The 21,670-nt window shown below is 42.6% G+C and overlaps 1 protein-coding gene across 1 annotated transcript in view; it reads right to left on the bottom strand.

Annotated features, from left to right (window-relative positions):
- TTLL11 (tubulin tyrosine ligase like 11) overlaps positions 1 to 21,670 on the bottom strand; it is a 393,649-nt gene that overhangs the window by 357,690 nt on the left and 14,289 nt on the right. Inside the window, exons 2-3 of the mRNA XM_089685248.1 lie at positions 20,003 to 20,102; positions 19,172 to 19,305 (exon numbers count right to left, since the gene is read on the bottom strand). Coding sequence (XP_089541374.1) covers positions 19,172 to 19,305; positions 20,003 to 20,102 — 234 coding nt within the window. The remainder of the gene's footprint in view (positions 1 to 19,171; positions 19,306 to 20,002; positions 20,103 to 21,670) is intronic.

Below are 21,670 nucleotides of genomic sequence, written 5' to 3'. Positions count from 1 at the left end.
ACTACAAATATTCTTTCTAGGAAACAGCAGAATATCGAGATTAGAAAGGTTTCCGTATTTCATATGGCAGTTTCCCCCTTTGTCCACAGCTCAACGAAAAAGCACCTTTCAATGGACAGAGGATGAAGCGTACCTGACACAGTGATTATAACTTATTCTGTGAGGATATGTAGAATAAAAGGTGCCACTGATGTGTTTTTTTTCTGATGTAGGAAGATTGACATTATTTACAGTAGGCCATGTAATGTTTAGAGTTTTAGAGGAGGCTATCCCACAGGACACCATTTTGTCCGCACAAAACTTTTTACTTCTCCAGACAAACCTCATGACCCATATCCCAGGCCACGGGGCAGTTACCTCCTCAAGGGGTGAGTTTGCAAAAGAAAGATGGACTTTTATGGTTTCAAAATAAAGTTTTTGTGCCTGAAAATTAACATCTGCAGGTTCTCCAATTATGTCATGACCACCTGTTAGGGGGACATTTTGGGTCTCAAAAGAATATTGAGCTGGTACAAGGATCTTTTTGGTGGCCTAAATGGAGGTCAGACTGTTAAAAATATGTGAAGGCCTGCACTACCTGTATACGTAACAAAAGTGAAAGGAATAAATCTTGGGGACTGTGAAGGCCACTTCCTGTACCAAAAAGACCATGGGAGATGATCTCGATGGACTTTATTGTTGAACTACCAGAATCAGAGACTTCACTTCCATTTTTTTGATTGTGGATAGATTATCTAAGATGGTGCATTTCATTCCTATGAAGGGTATGCCTTCAACACAAAAAACAGCCCAAACATTTATCAAGGAGGTAAGACTTCATGGAGTTCCAGCCTGTATTGTATCCAATCGGGGGGGGGGGGGGGGGAGGAGGGGGGTGATGTTTACGTCAACATTTTGGCAAGAACTCTGCAAGTCACTGCAAATTGAACTATGCTTTTTTTCAGCTTATCATCCACAGACCAATGGACAAACAGAGCATACTAACCAGACATTGGAGCTATACCTCAGATGCTTTTCTTCCTTTTCACAGGATGGCTGGACACATTTGCTAGCTCTGGCGGAGTTTACTTATAATAATTACGTGTATAGTGCCACAAATCAAACTCCATTTTTTGCTAATTATGGATTCTTTCCATCCTTCCTGTCTGATACAGTTCCGATTCACCGTTTCCAGCAATTCAGGATAAAGTTAGGTTCTTTCTGGACAAGAAGAAGAAGATGCAAGTTGCTGTGGCCAAGGCTCAGGAAGACAAGAAAATCTTTGACAGAAGGAGAAAGGGGGATTTGCTTCTTAATCCAGGAGACAAGGTCTGGTTGTCAACTGTAAACCGAAAACTGCCATGCCCATCAAAGAAACTAGGGCCTAAACATATTGGTTCCTTTTCAGTCAGGAGAAGGCAGCATACAAACTTTCTTTACCTGATTCTTAAAGGATTCACCCTATATTTCACATATCCCTACTAAAACCTGCTGTGCCTGACCTTTTCCCAGATCAGGATCCAGGACCTCCTGCACCAATTATAATCAATGGGTCTGAGGCATATGAAGTGGAAACTATCTTGGACTGTAGAAGGAGACAAGGGATTGCACAGTATTTAATTAAATGGAAGGGGTTGGGCCCAGAAGAGAATTCCTGGGAACCGGAGTCCAATGTGCACGCTCCAGAACTTTTGCGTGCTTTTTTCATGGCTCACCCAGTAAAGAAGCAAGTTGGCATCCAGAGGCACTGTCAGGGAAATTGTATGCACAATCGTGTGCGAAGATGTGCGCATGCTCATAATAATTCTCAAGTGACAACACATGAAATAACTCATGAACCTGCGCACGTGCGGCAAATGTGAATACTTGGCGCTCACTTGCCTATTTAAAGTGGCTCCAGAAACTAGAAGATTGTTGAGTGGTCATCAGCTTCTACTGAGTGTGACCTGATCCTGTGCTACCCAGCTTGTCTTGACCCTGCTTGCTTTTGATACCTCTCTACAGACTCTGGCTTGTGACCTGACCATGCCTTCTGCTGCTGTTCCGGTACCTTCTCTGCTCCACCAATACTGACCCTGGCCTGCCTCTGACTCTGTTTTGGTTCCTGATTCTGCACCTCCGCTGTTTGGATGATACCGACTCCTGCCTGCCTGACTACCCGAGATCCTGCATCTGCCTGCTTGCCAGCCTGCTTGCTGCCTGTGGTTCTACCTGAGATCCTGCATCTACCTGCTTGCTAGCCTGCTTGCTGCCCGCAGTTCTGCACCTGCTGCTGTGTCCTCTCATCGATCAGCTCATTGATCCGCACCTGCTGCAAGGTTCTTCCGGCCAGGATCTCCTACAAGACACCTGTAGCACTCTGTGCCCTGTTATATCCCGTCACCACCTTCAGGGGAAACAGGACAGGAGATGTAAGGGAAAGCCTTCTCGTCACGCAGCCTCAACCAGGTAACTTGGTTACGGGAACTTTGTGCATTCTGGCTGCAGAGCATTAAACAAAATTTAGAATAAGGTAATCGGAGCTGATTTAAAGAGACACTGTCACTAAAATAAAACAAAAAAAAGGTGACAAAGAGGGAACCATGTGTTATCTGCACGTGGGGTAGCAACAGAGAACCATCACTTGCAGGTGACACTGCAACCATTTCCAGACAATGTATAGGTGCCTGAACTTTATTCCCACAGCACTCCCCCAAACCCTCCTTTCATGGCTTCATTCTGGGTTGTTTCGACAGGTCTTAAAGCTTCTACACTTCTTAGCAGTTTTCGAGCTTGCTGCTAAATCCTGCTCCCACAAATTCCTATCGGCCCATCAATATGATGAACAGCTTCATTGACCAATAGGAATGTTCAGGAGGCCAGGAAAGAGCAAGCTTTGGCACCATCAGGAAGTGTCCATTGGGATTTTAGCTTTAACAGGAAGGTTTGGGAAACTGCTGCATCAATATATAGTCACCTAGGTATCTGCACTTCATACTTGAAGCAGGTGTAAAATTGGTAAGATGGGTGCTCTTTAAACATAGTTGCAGTAATTTATGTATAATATAATTCTGGATAATATTACTAACTCTCTGAGTGGTTTTCACTGTTCTGTAAATGTAATAATAAAATTAGTTTGTAAAGGTGATATTTTTGCAAACTGTATCTATGTTTACTATTTTCCCATTGTTACAGTGTGCGATATGGGTGGGGCAAATGGGGCCAAATTAGAAGGCTGCAAGTCCAACCATCCTTTGCTGCAGGGGCCTCACACAACCAAATACTGTTAGGGACCAAATAATATCACATGGCTTAAAAGTGCAATGTGGCAATGAAGGAACTGTAATGATGGACTGCTTTGCTAGGAGTATGGATTACTATAAAGAACCAAAAACACAACATTCAGCCAGTGACAGATCAACAAGATAGGACTGCAGGTAATACAGGAGCATTTCAGACACTGTTGCATACAAATCCCTCGCTGTCCTCTTGATGGCCACAACTCCACCCCTGAGCTTCACATCAATACAGGCATAGCTTAGGCAATGGAGACTTATTCAAGTCTAATAGAGAAGATAGCAGGAAAGAGTACTGTTGTGGAAGACCTTTGCAGTTAGTGAATATCCTTAAACTGACCTTGACACTCGTGTTATTTTACAATTTAGGTTGGTGAATGTTATCAGACAGCCATCTCCCCAGCCTGTTTCCATGTGATGAAAATTATACCTACCGCAGGCCTCATTAAAAATGTTTATTTGCTAGATAATTATGTACTAACATTCCATTTAAATGGCCAGTTACAGCCTGGATCACAAATTTCCCTGCACTGCCAAACATTTCATATCGACCGTCCCCGAATGACAGCCCGATGCCTGCACTGTGCTCCTTGCAGAGCTGCGATTTGGGAAGGTTTCTGCTCCCTGCAGCACTACGATCCAAAAATCATTAAACAAATAGACAGTGATAATTACTGTGCTCAATGGAAATAATTACAATTAGTTTATAATAAAATATGTAATTACAGTTTAAAAATGAAGATTGGAAGCTAACTAGAGGAGATAATTATTATCATTTTTCACAATTCGCCACCTCCGTAGGGCAGGACTGTATATTCTTCATAAAATCCTACTGATATTTCTTTAGAGACAGGCCAAATCTCCATGGCCTACAAAGGGTGCATTTGGCAACAGTACCTAATGCTTGCCAAATATCCCCAACAGGGTACATTAGGCTAAACAGTACAGTTCACTCTATTATTAGCTGAACTTCACATTGGCACAAACATGACAATATTATGCTCACCACCCTGTTGACATACATTGACTACCCTGGTATAAACCCTTGAAACAATGTTTGTTTTCTGTATGCTACTGCCAGTATTCACTAAATTGGCTCTGAATGGTCACATGAACCTATCACAATCCTAGTTTACAGTATACTGGCCCTGAATGGTCTAACAACTCCATCACATTGCCAGCTTCCACCAGATTTGCTCTGAAAGGTCACATGGCCCCATCATGGTATTGGATTTCACTACATTGGCTCTGAATAATCACATGGTAAAAGCATCTTCGAGACTTACAATTAAAACATACAGCTAATGCTTGCCAAATATCCCCAACAGGGTACATTAGGCTAAACAGTACAGTTCACTCTATTATTAGCTGAACTTCACATTGGCACAAACATGACAATATTATGCTCACCACCCTGTTGACATACATTGACTACCCTGGTATAAACCCTTGAGACAATGTTTGTTTCCTGTATGCTACCGCCAGTATTCACTAAATTGGCTCTGAATGGTCACATGAACCTATCACAATCCTAGTTTACAGTATACTGGCCCTGAATGGTCTAACAACTCCATCACATTGCCAGCTTCCACCAGATTTGCTCTGAATGGTCACATGGCCCCATCATGGTATTGGATTTCACTACATTGGCTTTGAATAATCACATGGTAAAAGCATCTTCGAGACTTACAATTAAACATACAGCTACATACCTATTTAATAGAACAGCCAGACATTTTATAGAGAGGTCGGCTAAATGGGACCAAAAAAGCCCCCCACTAAGACCTCAAAAATGCCACTTTTACAGACATTTGGCATTTCAGCCTGTCAAAGCATCTCTGTTAGCCTCTGTGTCTAAGCGCACATAGCCATTTACAGGAATATTAGAAAAAAAATCAATCACCAGCACGTTCAGGAGAGGAGCAGAATAGCAGAAAAAAATGCTAGACACAACTATACGTGCCTAAATGGTAGGCGCCTCCAGTGTTTGGGCATTCCAATGGCCAGAATAAAATAATTTTCTGGACAATTGAATCTATTAATGCTCAAATGCTTGATGTGCCTAAAAACATGCCTTAAGGTGCTTTGTTTTCTTGCCAGGAGTCCTGGCATTCAGAGGAGAAAAGCCTTGTGTGCATGAGGCCTTATTATTGAGAACCATTGAGAAATTTCTTAAAGTGGTTCTAAAGGATTTTTTAACCCCTAAAATAAGAAACATGTTATACTTACCTGCTCTGTACAATGGTATTGCACAGAGCAGCTCCAAAACTCCTCTTTTGGTGTCCCCCGCTAGCACTTTTAGCTCTTCCTCTTCTGTGTCTGCCACCATAGCAAACTTGCAGGCTCGATCCTGATCTGGGCTGTGTGCATCTATTGATACACACAGCACAGCCTAGCCCCACCCCCGGCTCCCTCTTCACTGAATTTGACTTACAGCAGCAAAAGCAAATGGCAAACGAGCGTTTGCTCGAAACATGTTAGGGGATCCACCCAATTGACGCCTATACCACCAGGGAACCACTAACCACCAGGGGATTCTTGATATTAGACCTGGGTGGCTGTTTTTACCCTTGGAGAATCTGGTTATATATTGATGGAACCACTAGCCACCAGGGACATTTAAATTAGACCTGGATGAGTGTCTTTTATGCTGATGGAACCACTAGCCACCAGGGAACCCATGAGACCTGGATGTATCTTTTTATGCTGATGTGAGTTCCTTCTTTCTGTTTGCTTATTTTACTTTGAATAGACGTATTTCACCATTGATACCTTCTTGCCTCCTGGCTCGTTTATACTGAGCTTTGCAAGGTGGTGATCTGGAATAAGGAACCATTGGATGCTGGGACAACGTTGGACCTACGGGTGAGTCTGAGAGGACCCCTAAAAAGGTGTGCACCACCATCCCTGAATGCCCGCTATGGTGACCAGATACTGCTCACGCTGCTGACCAAACCCTGATGTCCTGATGTGACCAGATGCTGCTCATGCTGCTGACCAGACGATGATGTCCTGTTGCTGAGGATTTACATACAATGCCCATATTGCAGGTATTTGTGGTAAGCGCATAACCGCACTATTTTTTCCATTCTATTGAGTTGGATCTGGAACGTCACAGGATCGTATCCATCTGCCCTCCAGATACACCATATGAACAATTTATGTCCAATATTATTGTTACTATATACGGTGACACCCTCTTTGTTATTTATTTTCTAGCGCTACATACCCCATTTTATTTATTTCATGTTTAAGGTACTGAGGATTACCCTGTATGTTAGCTGCTCACCATGTCTGTTTGCGCTCACTTACCTTACCCTTTACATATATGCTCTAGCTGCTGCCTGCCAGTCCCCGTGTGAAGAGAGAGAGGAGAGAAGACTGCAGCTGGGCACAGCACTGGATCGATTCAGGTGTGAGGTAAGTGTTTAGAGGGGGAAGGGGGCACAGCAAGTCATAAAAGGTTTTTTTTTACCTTAATGCAGGGAATGCATTAAAGTGGTAGTAAACTAATTTTTTATATTTTTACCTACAAGTAAGCTTATAATAAATCTTACCTGTATGTAAAATGAATATATCATAAACATGCACCGTTTAGGAGATATTCTAGTGAGCAGCAGCCGGTAACATCACCGGCACATGTGGTCTGAAGGAACCGCATACCGGTGCCACTCCTTCGGAGCTGTGTGAGGTGGCTGTAGCTCTGGCACGCATGAGCGGGAGTGATATCATGGTGGCTTCAGTCAGTCATTCAAGTGGCCGCAGCCCAGGAACCTGAAAAAAGGACCAGGTGAAGCCGGAAACCTTTGCAGTGGACCGCTGGAGGCCTTCCTTTTCAGGTAGGTCTTCCAAATTGTGCTAGTATGCAATGCCTACTAGCACATTATGACATCACCTTGCCGGGGAAATTTTTTTTTTTTTTTAGCTTTACTACCGCTTTAAAGGTAAAAACATTTTAGCGTTATAACAGAAGGTATATGCTTGTCCCACTTCCATCACAGATCCAAAAATTAAGAGGTTTATTCCTCATTCCAGGATAGTGGGTGGAGCCATGCAAATGAATCTTCATGCCCTTGTATCCAACTGTACATCCAGACCCACTGGTTTATGGCACAAATACAGCCTATTTTTATAGAGTCATTTACTCTAAACTGCATACAGCTTTTTAAAGGCCAATTACACCTTCAGTAACATGTTACACCTGTATTTATTATTTGTAACATGCTGCTGTCACTTTTAAAATCGGCAGAACTATGATTGTACAACCATGTCATTCAGAGCTGTGTGAAACTATACGTCCCGTCTGAAATGATGACCACACCAATTTTAAAAACTAATCAGTGCACTCGGTAGTCTGCTGACACTTCCTTCAGCATTCAAACAGAAAGCCTGCACAGAGGTACAGGCAGAGAGCTAGAGAAAGAGTTTGCAGGAGCCTGACATTTCACCTTAAATTCACTGATCAGGGGTACAATGCTTTGCAGGCTCCTGGAGAAAAAAAAATGTTTTCTCTCCTGCAAAATTGCATTTATTTTTTTTTTAAATGGTGATCTTAGACTTTTTTTTTTTTTTTTTTAATGTTGAAAAAATATATTTTATATATAAAAAACCCAAAATACTTACAAATTGGGGTACATTCCACCCTGTACTGCAACGCAGCACATAAATACACTACATTACAATTCAGTTCCAATCACACAATAAATTCCATTCACTTTATTTGCCCATCATCAGTGCAGTGCATGCAAACCACAGCTTCTATGCAGTAGGGCGTTTGGATGGACACAGTGACAAAGCTACACACTTCATGGTGAGTGGAGCTAAAAAGGAACTAAAATATAATATTGTATATAATATTGCACTGCACTATACACCAGAGGTTCTGAATGTATATTTGGCCACAGGGCTATAAATAAATGTTTTTCATGACTCCTGCCCCTACAATTACAGAAGCACTACTACTAATCAGGTGGCAGAAAAAGCATATGTAAAAGGCACATATGAGTTCCCCATTTACATATATGATGATGACCCATTATACACAGGAACGCGGTTATTAAAAAAATTATAACACACAGATAAGGCCATTTACATCAAGATCACTACTATTACACGTAAATCTAAAAATCTCAAAATAATTTCCTTTAAGTTTTAAGAGGTGATTAAATCTGTTACAGCATGGATGAGCACATGTATTTTGGGTAAGTCCTAACTCCTGTACTAACCAGTGCGGCACATAATTCAATACCGCAATAGGAAGATCTGTGGGTCTGTGCTGCCACCTGCAGCCTTATCAAGAACTTGTAGCTCAGCTATCACAATGGATTGCTCTAATAGGAGCAAAGTAATAACTCAAAACAACTAATCATGAAATGCAGCAAACTGAAATCGGATTGCTTACTGTGGGTTACTGCTCCGCCTTATGGATGACGCCAATGCATGTTTTTGTCTAACGTTCTCTTCCCACACATCTACTTCACTACTTTTGCCACAGCAAAGAATTCTGGATAATAACATGCAAATCTCACCTGCTGTACAACTGTTTTTTTATCACTGAATGAATGTAGGACTCAAGAGACAATCAGTCTACTCTCGAAGGAGCCAAATAACATGTTTACACAGACAAAAAAAAGCCAAGAAAAGAAATATTAAAAGGCAGAAGTGACCTGATTCCTCAGACTGTCCTCCTAAACTCAGAAGCAGGCTGAAAAGATCACATAATACAAAGTTTCCATAGAAACATGTAAGAAGAAATCTATAGTAAACCAAAGTGTGTAGGCTCAAATGCTCCCCCAGGGGCCCTGGTACAATGACACAATATTCAATCCTGACCAGCCCTAGGTCCACTCACAACCACAAAAACATCTGCATTTCTTACAAAAAATGCCACTCAATGGAACAAACACACACACGGAATCAGCCCGGCTACACCGCAAACTTTATTTTCAGTTGTTCCCAGTGAAAAGAAGGATTGCAAGCTTTCCTTGCTGTGTCCCCATTGTAGAGATTTCTCCTTCTGTCTCAGAGGCAGAGTGTTAGAAGAACAGGTAGTGAGTACAATTCTCTGCAGTGGGGTCATGGATAGTGAACTGGTGGTCTGGTGGCACATGCTGCATCTTGACAACTAAGTCATCACCCCTAATGAGCTGAACACAAACAAAAGTCTTTGGGTCATCAACATTTATGCTAAAATTCAGATATATTGCTTGCAAACTATGAGGCCATCCATAACCCCCAAAAGATATACTACTATCTAGTAATATGTATGTAAAGATCTCCACACCAGGTGTCTACAATGTTTCCCATCAGCTGAAAATATATGGGAGAGGAACCAATGAGTGGATTAAAACATAACAGAATGACACTAAAACTTTTTTTTTTTTACAATCAAAAAATACACCACAGTGAGTAACCAATCAAATCAGTGAGCAGTGCCTTCACCAAGGGGTACATAAAGTTGCTTATCAATTGTATGGACCTCTAGTTTATAAGTGCTCACACAGTGCTTATGTCAGATTTCTTCAACATAGTGACTGATTTAAAGCTGAGTGGTAAATGCTCTCTCTATTTAAGACTACACACCAGCTTCCTTCACAGTCTGTTTGTGCCGCTCTCAGTGTAGACTTGAAGACATAAAAAAGAAAATCTCTAATAGTGTAACCCATAATGACATTTATTGAAATAAATAATAAAAAAACTTACATAAAAGCTCCAAGTTATCGGTTTCCAGTAAAACAAAAATATTCTATGTCACTCCTGCTGGCTCCACTCAGAGCGTTTTGGTCTATGGGCTGTCATCAGGGGCTGGTGTGACATTTACAGTCAAGATTTATACATGCAGTGTGCTTACCTCATCACCTTCATTATGCAATGAACCGCAAGGCTGTTTCCACCACACCTGTCAGCTTGTGTCAACATGATGCATATGATAAACCAGAAGTTACCAATCAACGGGACAAGGAAAAGCCCATCAGCAAGAACCAGAAGTGCTGGTGATCATATGACTAGTGAAAAAGCTATACTATACTCAATAAATCATAAAAGTTTTATTTTTCAAAATTATACAATACTTCACCCTTTTTAAAATGTGACCCAAAAGTAAGCAATGTGCTATTAAGTGCTCAGTCTTGATATACTGTTCCACATGGATCCTGCATGGAAAATATTGGCACACACCACCACTTTGTGTTTCTTTTCCAATTTAATAATAAGATCTCTCACCTTGCACAATGGAACCTGTTTTCCATAGGTATACTGCGCGCCTTTCCTCTTTAAGGGGATATACAGTATGTGATAGCATCACCTGGTCTCCTCCACTGCACAGCAGGTCCTTTTAGAGCCCTTCTTTTATTTATGCCAAAAATCAGATATATTGCTTGCAACCACGAGGCCATTTATAACCCCCATAAGATATACTACCATCTAGTAATATCTAGTGGGTATGGTATTTCAGCATTTATTCATAGAGAAAGTCTTCTGTTTAACCCCACCCCAAGTTCTAAAAGGAACAAGAAGGAGCCCTTCTTGGTTCCAGGCGAAGATGGCAGGTGTCACATACCTGTCCGAGGCCAAGCTGATGAGAGAGCTGCCCTTACACCTCTTGTCCTGTTTCCCCTGGAGATGATGACAGGGTATAACAGGACACAGAGTGGCATGGGTGCCTGTAAGAGATCCGGTTATGAATATCTTGGAAGCAGAGTCGGAGGAAGTAGAGGTGGATCAGATCAACGGGTTGGAAGCAGAGTCGGAGGAAGTAGAGGTGGATCAGATCAACGGGTAGTAGGAAGATACTAGATCTCAGGTGTGTAGTCAGAAAGGGCACAGGTCAGCAACAACTGGGCAGCAGGAGTGCAAAATCAGGAACAGAGTCAGATCCAGGCCAAGGTCAGCATCAAGTGAGCAGCAGTTGTACCAAAACAGCAGGCAGAAAGCAAGGTCATGTCACAAGCCAGAGTCAGCAACAGAGGTTCAGGAACAAACAAGATAAGCAAGTCGGGTGTGAATACAGGGTCAGATCACAAGCAGAAGGAGCTGACAACCACTCAGCAATGAACCTGAGCTGAGCCCTGAAAGACTTTAATTAGGCCACTAGGTGCCAAAGTCCATTAAACAAGCACACTTACGCATATGACCACGTGCACGATACTAATGTGCAAGTGCTCGTATAGATGTGCGCATGGTCCTAAGGCAGTGCACAGTTCTATGGACTGTTCTCTGTGGTTGCTCATTTCTTTGAGCATGGGTATTCATTTGAGCAGGGACATTCCTTTAAGCATCAGCATTCCTTTGAGTCTAACTTTCCTGACATTCCCGCCCACTTATGAGCAGCCTCCAGATGCCCCTTTGAGACCTCCTTAGTGAATGGTTAGCAGAAAAAGCCCATAACAGATCAGAAGCATACACATTCTCTTTAGATTCTGAAGAATTTTCTTCCAGACCAAAGCCCTTCCACTTAATTAAGTACTGGGTGTGTCCTCCCCTTGTTCTGCGGTCCAATATAGCCTCCACTTCATATTTCTCATTGTCACTTATCATAATTGGTAGTGAAGGTCCTGGGTCCCGATTCGGAAAAGGATCTAGCACAGCAGGCTTCAACAAAGAAACATGAAAGACAGGATGGATCTTATAAGATTCAGGTAAATACAGTTCATATGCCACTGGATTGATTCTTCTTCTGACAGTAAATGGACCAACATATCTGGACCCCAATTTCTTCAATGAGCATGGCAATTTCAGATTCACAGTAGACAACCATACCTTATCTCCCAGCTTTAGAAACAGATCCCCCTTCCTCTTCCTGTCACAGACATTCTTATCTTCCTTGGCTTTTGCAACAGCAATTTGGTTTGAATCCCAACCACAGCACCATCTGCCTGGAGTTTGCATGTTCTCCCTGTGCCTGCGTGGGTTTCCTTCGGTACTCCGGTTTCCTCCCACACACTAAAAGACACCCCACTATCTCCGCCCGCATCACTCACCTCCTAAATGACATCTCAGACTGGATGTCGCTACATTTCCTCAAGCTCAACCTCTCCAAAACCGAGCTCCTCATCTTTCCCCCTGCCAACACCCCCCCCCCCCATCCTATCCATCATCACCAACAACTCCACTATCACTCCCGCCCCGCAAGCCAAAGTCCTTGGCGTCATTCTTGACGCGAACCTCTCCCTCCAACCGCATGTCAAATCACTCACAAACACATGCAGGCTCCATCTTTGCAACATTGCCAAGATACGCTCCTTCCTCACCCCAGACACCACCAAACTTCTAGTACACTCCCTCATCATCTCACGCCTTGACTACTGCAACTCCCTCCTCACTGGCCTACCCAAGTGCAGGCTCTCCCTGCTCCAGACCATCCTGAACTCAGCTGCCAGACTCATCCACCTCACCACCCGCTCCACCTCTGCCACCCCCCTCTGCCTCTCCCTCCACTGGCTCCCGATTGCCCAACGCATCAAATTTAAACTCCTAACCCTGACCTACAAAGCCGTTCACAACACTGCCCCTGACTACCTCACCAACCTGATCACCAAGTACCACCCTACCCGTACCCTTCGCTCCTCACAGGACCTCCTTCTATCCTGCTCCCTGGTCTCCTCCTCCCATGCACGACTGCAGGACTTCTCCAGGTCCTCCCCCATCCTCTGGAACTCACTGCCCCAATCCATCAGACTGTCGCCTTCCCTATTCACATTCAGGCGCTCCCTCAAAACCCATCTCTTCAGGGAAGCCTACCCCACCCTCACCTAACGGCCATCCTCCCTCATTCCTCCCACCACTTCATCCCCCTCAGCCACTTCCTACTGTACCTTTACCCCCTCCCTCCTAGATTGTAAGCTCGTAAGAGTAGGGCCCTCTTACCCCTCGTACGTTGTTTGTTGTTGTTGTACTGTGCCATGTATTGTCCCCCCTATTGTACAGCGCTGAGCAAACCCTTTGGCGCTATATAAACTCGTAGTAATAATAATAATAATAATAATAATAATAATAGGTGAATTGGATCCTGTCTAAAATGGCCCTAGTATGTGTATGTGTGAATGTGAGTTAGGGACCTTAGATTGTACGCCCCTTGAGGGTTAGGGACTGATGTGAATGTACAATATATATGTTAAGCGCTGCGTAAATTGACGGCGCTATAAAAGTACCCGAAATAAATAAATAACGGCAATTTGCAATTTCTTGTTGTTTTTCAAGAAGAAATTAATTCTGTCTGGTACTGCAGGAACTGGGGAAACTGGAACAAGCTCAGGCAGAAATGATGGGCAAAAACCGTAATTGACAAAAAAATGGAGCTTGATCAGTGACACTGTGAACAGAGTTAATGTAGGCAAATTCTGCCAAGGGCAAGAGGGATGCCCGATCGTTTTGTGAGAAGGACGAGTAGCACCTAAGGTACTATTCCAGTGTCTGATTTGTGCGCACCGTCTGCCCATTTGTTTGCGGGTGATAAGCAGAGGAGAAGCATAACTTGATATCCAGAGCTTTGCAGAGTTCCCCCAGAGTCTCAAGGTAAACTGGACACCTTGATCTGACACAATATTGATGGGTATTCCATGAAGTTTCACGACTTTTATGAAGGTTTGAGCTGTCTCCTTCACTAAGCGGGTACTCTTCATAGGTACAAAATGTGCCATTTTAGTCAGTCCGTCTACAAAGATGGCAGTATAATTGCTGTAATCTAGCAATTTCATAACAAAGTCCATGGACACTGTTTCTCACGGTCTCTTGGGAACCGGAAGTAGTCTTAATAAACCCCAGGACTTAGTGTTATCATTTTTACTTTGGGTACAGGTGGCACAATCTCACATAAATTTCCTCCATTGATCATTTTTTGCACTCCAAAATTGCCTACCAAGGGGTGGTCGTGACAGGTCTTGAGAACTAAGGCTCTCTGGTACAAAAATTTTGTCCTGGAATAGGAGGAGTACATCCTTTTCCTGTAGTGTCATCCCCTGAGGAAGTGACTCTTGCCCAGATGCTTGCTTGATACAAGTTATAACTTCTGTTTGCAGAAGCAAAAAATTCTGGGCCAATAAGATGGTGTCAGGTAGGGATGCTTCCTCTTCTTCAGGGAACATGTGGGATAGTGTGTCCGCCTTAACATTCCTTGACCTTGGGCAATACGTGATATGGAACACGAATCCTAAAAAGAATAGCACCCACCTGGGTGATGGGGGCATAGTCTTTTGGCTGACCTAAGATGTTCCAGGTTTTTGTGATCCTTGAAGATTAGGATTGGGTGGGATGCACCTTCCAGTAAATACCACCATTCCTCAAGGACAGATTTATTTGCCAGAAGCTCTTGGTCTCCCACATCATAGTTCCTTTCAGCTGGAGCGAATTTCTTGGAAAAGAAAGCCAAACGATGAATTAAAGATTTGGGACCTTATGGCTGTGACAGAATGGCCCCACCAGCATATTCAGAGTAGTCTACTTCCACAACATATGGTAATGCAGGATCAGGATGCCAAAGTATAGTTGCTGATGTGAACAGAAGCTTCAGCTTGTCAAATGCCTCTGGTGACCATTGGAAGCGAGTATGTTTCTTGGTAAATTGTGTAATGGGAAGGGTAATAGCAGAAAAGTCTTTAATAAATTTTCTGTAGAGGATGGCAAAGTCCATGAAACTTTGTACTCCTTTCCTGTCAACTGGTAAAGGCCAATCCAATATGGTATTCACTTTTTGATGGTCCATGGCAATGCCCTCGTTGGGATTATGAATCCCAGAAATGAGATCTCCTGTCTCTCAAATTCACATTTCTCTTAGCCTGAGCAGCACTTTTTTTTATGCGATGAAGTTTCAATGAAAGTGAGACGATCAGGATGTCATCCAAATACACAATCATAAACAAAATCGGGAAAGTCCTGGAAAATATTGTTTACCAAGTGTTGGAAAGTGGCTGCATTGCATAACCCAAAGTGGCAGCATTGCATAACCCAAATGGCATCACTAGATACTCGAAATGCCTGAAATGGGATCTGAACGCTGTCTTCCGTTTGTCTCCTTCTCTGATGCAGAACAGATAGTAGGCCACTCGTAGATCTAATTTGGTATAGATCTTGGCCGTTCTGAATCTCTGGAACAACTCAGGGACCAGTAGAGGCCAATATCTGTTTTTGTAATTTTATTTAAGTCTCTGTAGTCCACACAGGGGCGTAGCAAATGATTTTTCTTTTCAACAAAAAATATACCTGCTCCAGCAGGTGATGTGGAAGGACAAATTAATCTGTTCTCCAAGTTCTCAGAGACATACTGGCAAAGAGCTTCTACTTCCAGGATTAGATAGAGAATAAATTTGCCCAAATAGTAATCTCAACTCCTGGCAAGAATTCGATGGGGCAGTCATACAATATGGTTGATGAGATAGTAAAATGTCAGCCCTCTTTTTATAAAACACATCGAGGAATTTGTGTAACTGAGTTGGGACTAACAGAGCAGAGTCTGAGTCACTGTAGAGGCCCAACAATGAAATAACTCCTATAACTGAGGGTGGTTGACAAGACTGCTGACAATCTCCAATAGAGATGGTCCAGAATCTGCCAAGTAAAGCATCGTATAACTGGCATAAAGCCCAACCTTTTCAACCAGATCTCCCGTTTGCAGTCTGCGGACCCCAGGAGAGGAACGGATTTTGATGGCCAGCAGTTCGGACACCAGGGAATGCAGTAGCATTGAAAGAGGACATCCCTGAGGAGTACCACAAGAAAGAGAAAATGCCTCGGAAGTCCAACTGTTAGCTAACACCCAAGCCTGGGGGTTTGAATATAAAATAGTTATCCACTAAACAAAGTTGGGGCCAAAACCAAAGCTTTGACGACAGTGCTACAGGTATGTAGCCTTGGCAGTGTCCAACGAGACCACCTCTCCCATACCAACACAGTCATGCCGCAGACTGCAGCCTCATAAAACAACCGCCTGGTGCTAAATGCATTATTTTTTAAGGGCATAAAGCCCATTTGGTCTGGATGCACTAGAGAGTTAATGACCTAGTTAAGTCGCAGAGCCAGAATCTTGGCAAGGATCTTAATATCAGTTTTCAACAAAGAAATGGGATGATATGAGTCTGGTATAAGTGGATCCTTACCAGTTTTCGGGATAAGGAATATAAGTGCCTCTAGCATTGAATCTGGTAATGCAAAGGTCTCAAAAATGGCTTTATACAACTCCAACAGTTTAGAAACCAGGATTTCAGCATAACCTGTATAAAACTTGAGAGGCAACCCATCGGTGCCTAAGGCTTTAGCAGGTTTGAATTTAGAAATTGCTATTTTAATTTCCTCCTTGGGCAGTGGGGCCTCAAGTATAGAAATCTGTTCCTACGATAAAACAGAAAAGGGAATATATTTCAAAAACTCCAACAGTAATTGTGGAGTGGAGTTTACGTTAGAAGCATATACTTCCTAAAAGTAACTAACAAATTCCGCTGTAACCAGAGACTGATCTGACACAAGAGTGCCTGTAGAGGTTTTTAGAGTGATCACAAAGGAGGTCCTCCTGTCCATATGAGCTAAGTATGCCAGAAGTTTACCAGGGTGTTCTCCATGTTCAAATATGCGCTGGCATGTAAAGAAAAGGTAAGCTTTTGCCTGGCCTTTTCAGGTATAGCCTAATTGCACCAGTATCCTAGTTTGGAGTTTTAAAGAAAACAGATTGCTAGGGGTAGGAGATAAACATGTTTTTTAAGGCTTCCCATACCTCCAGTGGGGAGGCTGTACCAGTATTAGTTGCAAAAAAGTAAATCCATTCCTCACAAGTGCATCAACATCAGCTATAGCTGTTAGACAAAATGGGTTTAAGCACTAGACAGGAGTGGGTCGAATGGTGTATGCTTGCAGGGGGCCTGGTCAGATAGTAAACGAGGGCAAAAACTCGACGCTTGAAGCCTGGGACCAAGTACTGCAGAAATAATAATTTAGTCAATCCTAGACAGGGTAGAGTGCAAGGATGAAAAACAAGAGTACTCCCTCAGCTGCGGAAACAAGTGTCTCCAAGTGTCTACAAGTTCAAAATCAGACAGCAGGTGGCTAAACTGAATTTCCAATGCAGAAGAGGGAGAAAGAGGACTGACTGAGGCGACTAAGGGAGGGGCTAAAGACCATGTTAAAGTATCCCATTCAGATGGCTGGGACTGAGGCATATTGAGACATAAAAGGTAAATCTGTCACTAAGTACAGCGGAATTATAAAAGGGGAGGGGGGGATATACCAAACCAGTAATACAGGGAGATTACCTGAAATAGACATATTTAAAAAAAAAAACATATCAACCTTGAGCATCGGACAAAACGATCAAAGGTTCAATGTGCACCAATTTAGTAATTAACACCAAAATTCCCGTAAAAATTTAGCATGAGTGGCATGAAACGCCCTTCCTATCCAGGGTCTACGTAATGTTCTCTGTAAGTGACCTACTATATGAGTTTCCACAAGAACAATGAGGTCAGCTCACTGGTTTTTAAGATAAGTCAGCACTGCAGTACACTTTAATTTATTTTGGAAGCCCTAGACATTCCAGGTGAGTAGTTTCAATTGAGCCATAAGGCAGATAAAGAGAAGTTAGAGAACTATAAAGACTGTGTGAGGATCGTCAGTGTAAATACATTACAAATATGGTAGAATTTTAGCGGTGAGAGTTGCTTGACAGGCAGAGATCACATCTAGCACTTTAGCTGTATCTGCTGCAGGTGGATCTTGCTCAGTGGAAAAGATGCCTCCATCTTCTCTAGGCTGGTCCTTGTGTCTGTATTTTTCCAGCTTAGCGCCGGAATTGTGTGATCCCTCCGAAAATGAATCAGGCAGCTGTGCGATAAACAGGATCGTTGAAAGGATCAATCTCCAGCAGAGCTCTGCTCACTTGTGCCCTAAGCCATGCCGCGCCAAGCTACACTCCCTGCTTATTTGTGTCCTACTTCATGCCGCGCCAGGCCATGTCCCCATCTTGGAACAACTTTAGCACTTTAACTAGTTGTAAGATCACCAGCACTTCCATCTGGATCCGGCTGGTTGACAATTCCTGGGTCACATTACCTGGCAGCTTCCAGTTTCGCATATGTGTCATGCTGATATGAGAGGGACGAGCTGATGGGTGGGGTGAAAAAGGCCTTAGAAGGAGAGTTATTGCAAAATGAAGGGGATTAAACACACTGCATATTTAAATCTTGACTATAACAATCACACTGCCAGCTCCTGTCAATAGTCTGTAGACTGAAACATGATGGGCGGAGCCAGCAGGAGTGATGTAGGATACTATATTGGATACCAGTGGCCTGGCTTTTATGTACATTTTACTATTTTAGTTCAATAAATGTCATTAAAGGTTACACTAATGGAGATGATCTTTTTATGTCCTCATATGTACACTGAGAGCAGCACTGACAGTGAAGCAGCTGGTGGGGAGAAAGTGTGATTATGTAGTCTTAAATAGAGAGAGGGCATTTACCAATGAGCCATGAATCATTTTTTACCCCGAAGGAATCGGACATAAGTGCTGTGTGACCTCCTATCAACTACATATTCAAGCATTTGACAGGCTGCTCTATGTTTCCCTTGGTGAAGGTGCTGCTCATTGACAGTGGAATTGCGAAGGGCTTTTTGAAGATTAGATACTCACTGTACTGTATTTATTGATTATAAATGATCATGTTAAGTGCTAATTATCCTTTTATATAGTATTTGTTTGGGGACATGTATGCCATTTTTTTTTAAGCGTGCTGCTTAGTATCAGAGGCTATGAAGAAATATTCTTTATTTACTAATGAGAGTATCACTTTTACAGCCATACAACGTCCACTCTCCCAAGACAAGAACGTCATTTGGAACCATCAGTGATGTACAGAGAAGCTGCAATTATGTTGAATGATATTATACATGTTCCTTGAGATACAGAAGACAATGTTCCTGAGCCCAACACTCACCTGTGCAGTGAAGATAGGATACTCTTCAGGAAGGATCCAGGATTGCGGGTAGAAGTCATACTCCTCGGGGAATAGTTCCTGCATGGTTCTCACAGCCCGGCTTAGGTTTATTTTACGCACCATTTCAGCCATTCCTTTAAAAAGAAGTCATAAAATCTGCATGAGTTTTAGCATAGTTGGACTCAGCTCAGCACAGTGTACAGCTTTGCCCAAGCAGGAGAAAATTCTGGAAGGCCAACATTAAAGTGCAACTTCACTCTCTCAATCAACATTGACTATTTTTGATCCTTCTGCTGCTAGCATTAGTAAAAAGATAGGAAAGCATATGCTATTTACTTTTTTTTTACATTTCTTCAGTTACTTCTTGATTTCCAGCCCTAGGCAAATAATGTCTTGCATCCCAGGAATCTTCAAGAAGGGAGGATGGACTTTCTCAGCTAAGTACACATTTGTGCCTGCATGCCTGAGCTAAGGGCAGATGGATTCCAGGAAATAAATGCTGCATGAATCATCTGCCCTTACTCAAGATGACCTTAGCTAGTAATGCTAGGGGGGTGTTTTTCAAAGTGATTTTGCAGCAAAAAAAAAGCATGGAGCCATGGATGGGTTGGGAAGTTTACTCTGAATATTAAAAATTAATTAAATAGCATTTTTGGTTTGTGGTGCTCAGATAGTGTAGTTTCCCTTTAAGAAGGGACTGTCTCTATTGCCAAAACTAATCAGATTCCAATTATAATTCCAGTAAGGTCTAGCAAATGTTCCTGACACAAAACATATTGTACTGGATGTTAATGAGTAGTGACAAGCTGGAATTATCTTTGCAAAACTTACCTGGAAACTTGTTGACTTGTCCAGAGCAGATATTGTCGCTGTCGTGGAAGGATACCCCATGCCAGTAAATATCACATGGTAAGCGGCGGCCCAGTGGAAACTACAAAATAAAGAGACGCAAGGTAACCATCCAGATGGGAATATAAGCAGTTAAAGTGTTACTAAACCCAGGACCCTGTATTCACTACATCTGGTCTCCCAAAGTACACAAAACATGGAAATGCAATTATTTTAGTAGATATAAACTGCTAAATGCCTTTCTTCATCAGCAGTTTGTGACTTCTATCAGTGTCCAGCAGAGCACTGGTAACAGCTTGTAGGAGGAGTTTTCATTCTCCCCACATTGTCCTATGAGGCTGCATACCCCTGACCCTCTGTCTGGACAGTGCCGATTGGCCCTGTGCTGATCACATGCACTCTCCCAAGATAAAAAAAAATTCTAGCAATACACACCAAACTGAGCATGTGCAGCTTGTCCCCAAGGCTCTGTCCTATCAGCAAATGGATTGGGGACTGTGGAAGAACGGGAGAATCAGAGAAGACAGGAACAAACAGCCTTTTAACACAAAGCGGGGGATTAACCCATTAGATTCCACGGTGAGTATAACAAGCATGCTTTACTGCATATACAGACTGATTTTACTGTTGTGGGTTTAGTAACACTTTAAATTAACATGTTGTGGAATTATGGAAGGCACAGAAGGCATTAACTAGAGGCACACATTATTACAAGGGTGACCAGTCCAATGCTAATCTCATATCTCTCTCTATATATAAGTGCTACGTAAATTGAAGGCACTATATAAGTACCTGAAATAAATATCCCAGCAGAAGACCAGACTCATCCAGTTATGAATCATAAGGCAGTTGGCAACCAGGCACAAGCAATAAGAGAGCTCATTATAACCTAGATCCCATAGAGCTAAGTTTAAAGGAAACCAGTGCTGAGAAAAATGCATAGACTGTCTTTGCTGTTCTCCCTTTGAAAATGTTAACTGCTTCCCTGACATGCTGATCCTCAGTGAGTCACTATCCTAAAACAAGAATGCAGACTTCATGTGCTTGTACTGTGACAGTCAATAAGAGTATTGAGGCCATGAGATCAGCATGACAGTTATGCATACAGCATCTTCAGAAGCAAGCCAGTCTATGCTACACCTACAGAGTGAATCTGAATAGCAGTTGGGGGGGCAGGTCCCCCGCTGTTCTTAGAGAAATGGGAAAGAGAACTGGGAACAAAAATGAATGAACCACAGAAAAATAAAATGTTTAAATTAACACATGAGATGATTAACATGAACATGGTTGAAATGAATTATAAATGTTTAACGAGTTGGTAGCTGACACCGAGTGTTGCACATACACAACGAGTAGAAGTCTCACTGTTATGTTGGAGGGGATGTGGAGCTAAGGGAACAATGGCATATATATGGTGGGACTGTCCAAAAATACAGGGGTTTTGGCAAGATGCAATCCAGTTTATACAAGAGATATTGGGGACAACTATACAGAAGGATCCATGGGTATGTTTGTTTTATAGGACAGAAGTACCAGTGAAGCAGTATAAAAATAGTGTATTATACCATCTAATTAGTGCGACTAAAAGGGCTTATTCCTACATTTTGGAAGGTACAGGAGCCCCCAAAAACGGGAGACTGGTTAGGCAGT

Source organism: Staurois parvus, unplaced genomic scaffold (genome assembly GCF_062004578.1).
Source record: "Staurois parvus isolate SC_StPar_1 unplaced genomic scaffold, SC_StPar_1.0 ptg000365l, whole genome shotgun sequence".
Classification (NCBI taxonomy): domain Eukaryota; kingdom Metazoa; phylum Chordata; class Amphibia; order Anura; family Ranidae; genus Staurois; species Staurois parvus.
The sequence above is the reverse complement of the archived record's forward strand: the minus strand, read 5'-3'. Positions and strand labels throughout refer to the sequence as shown.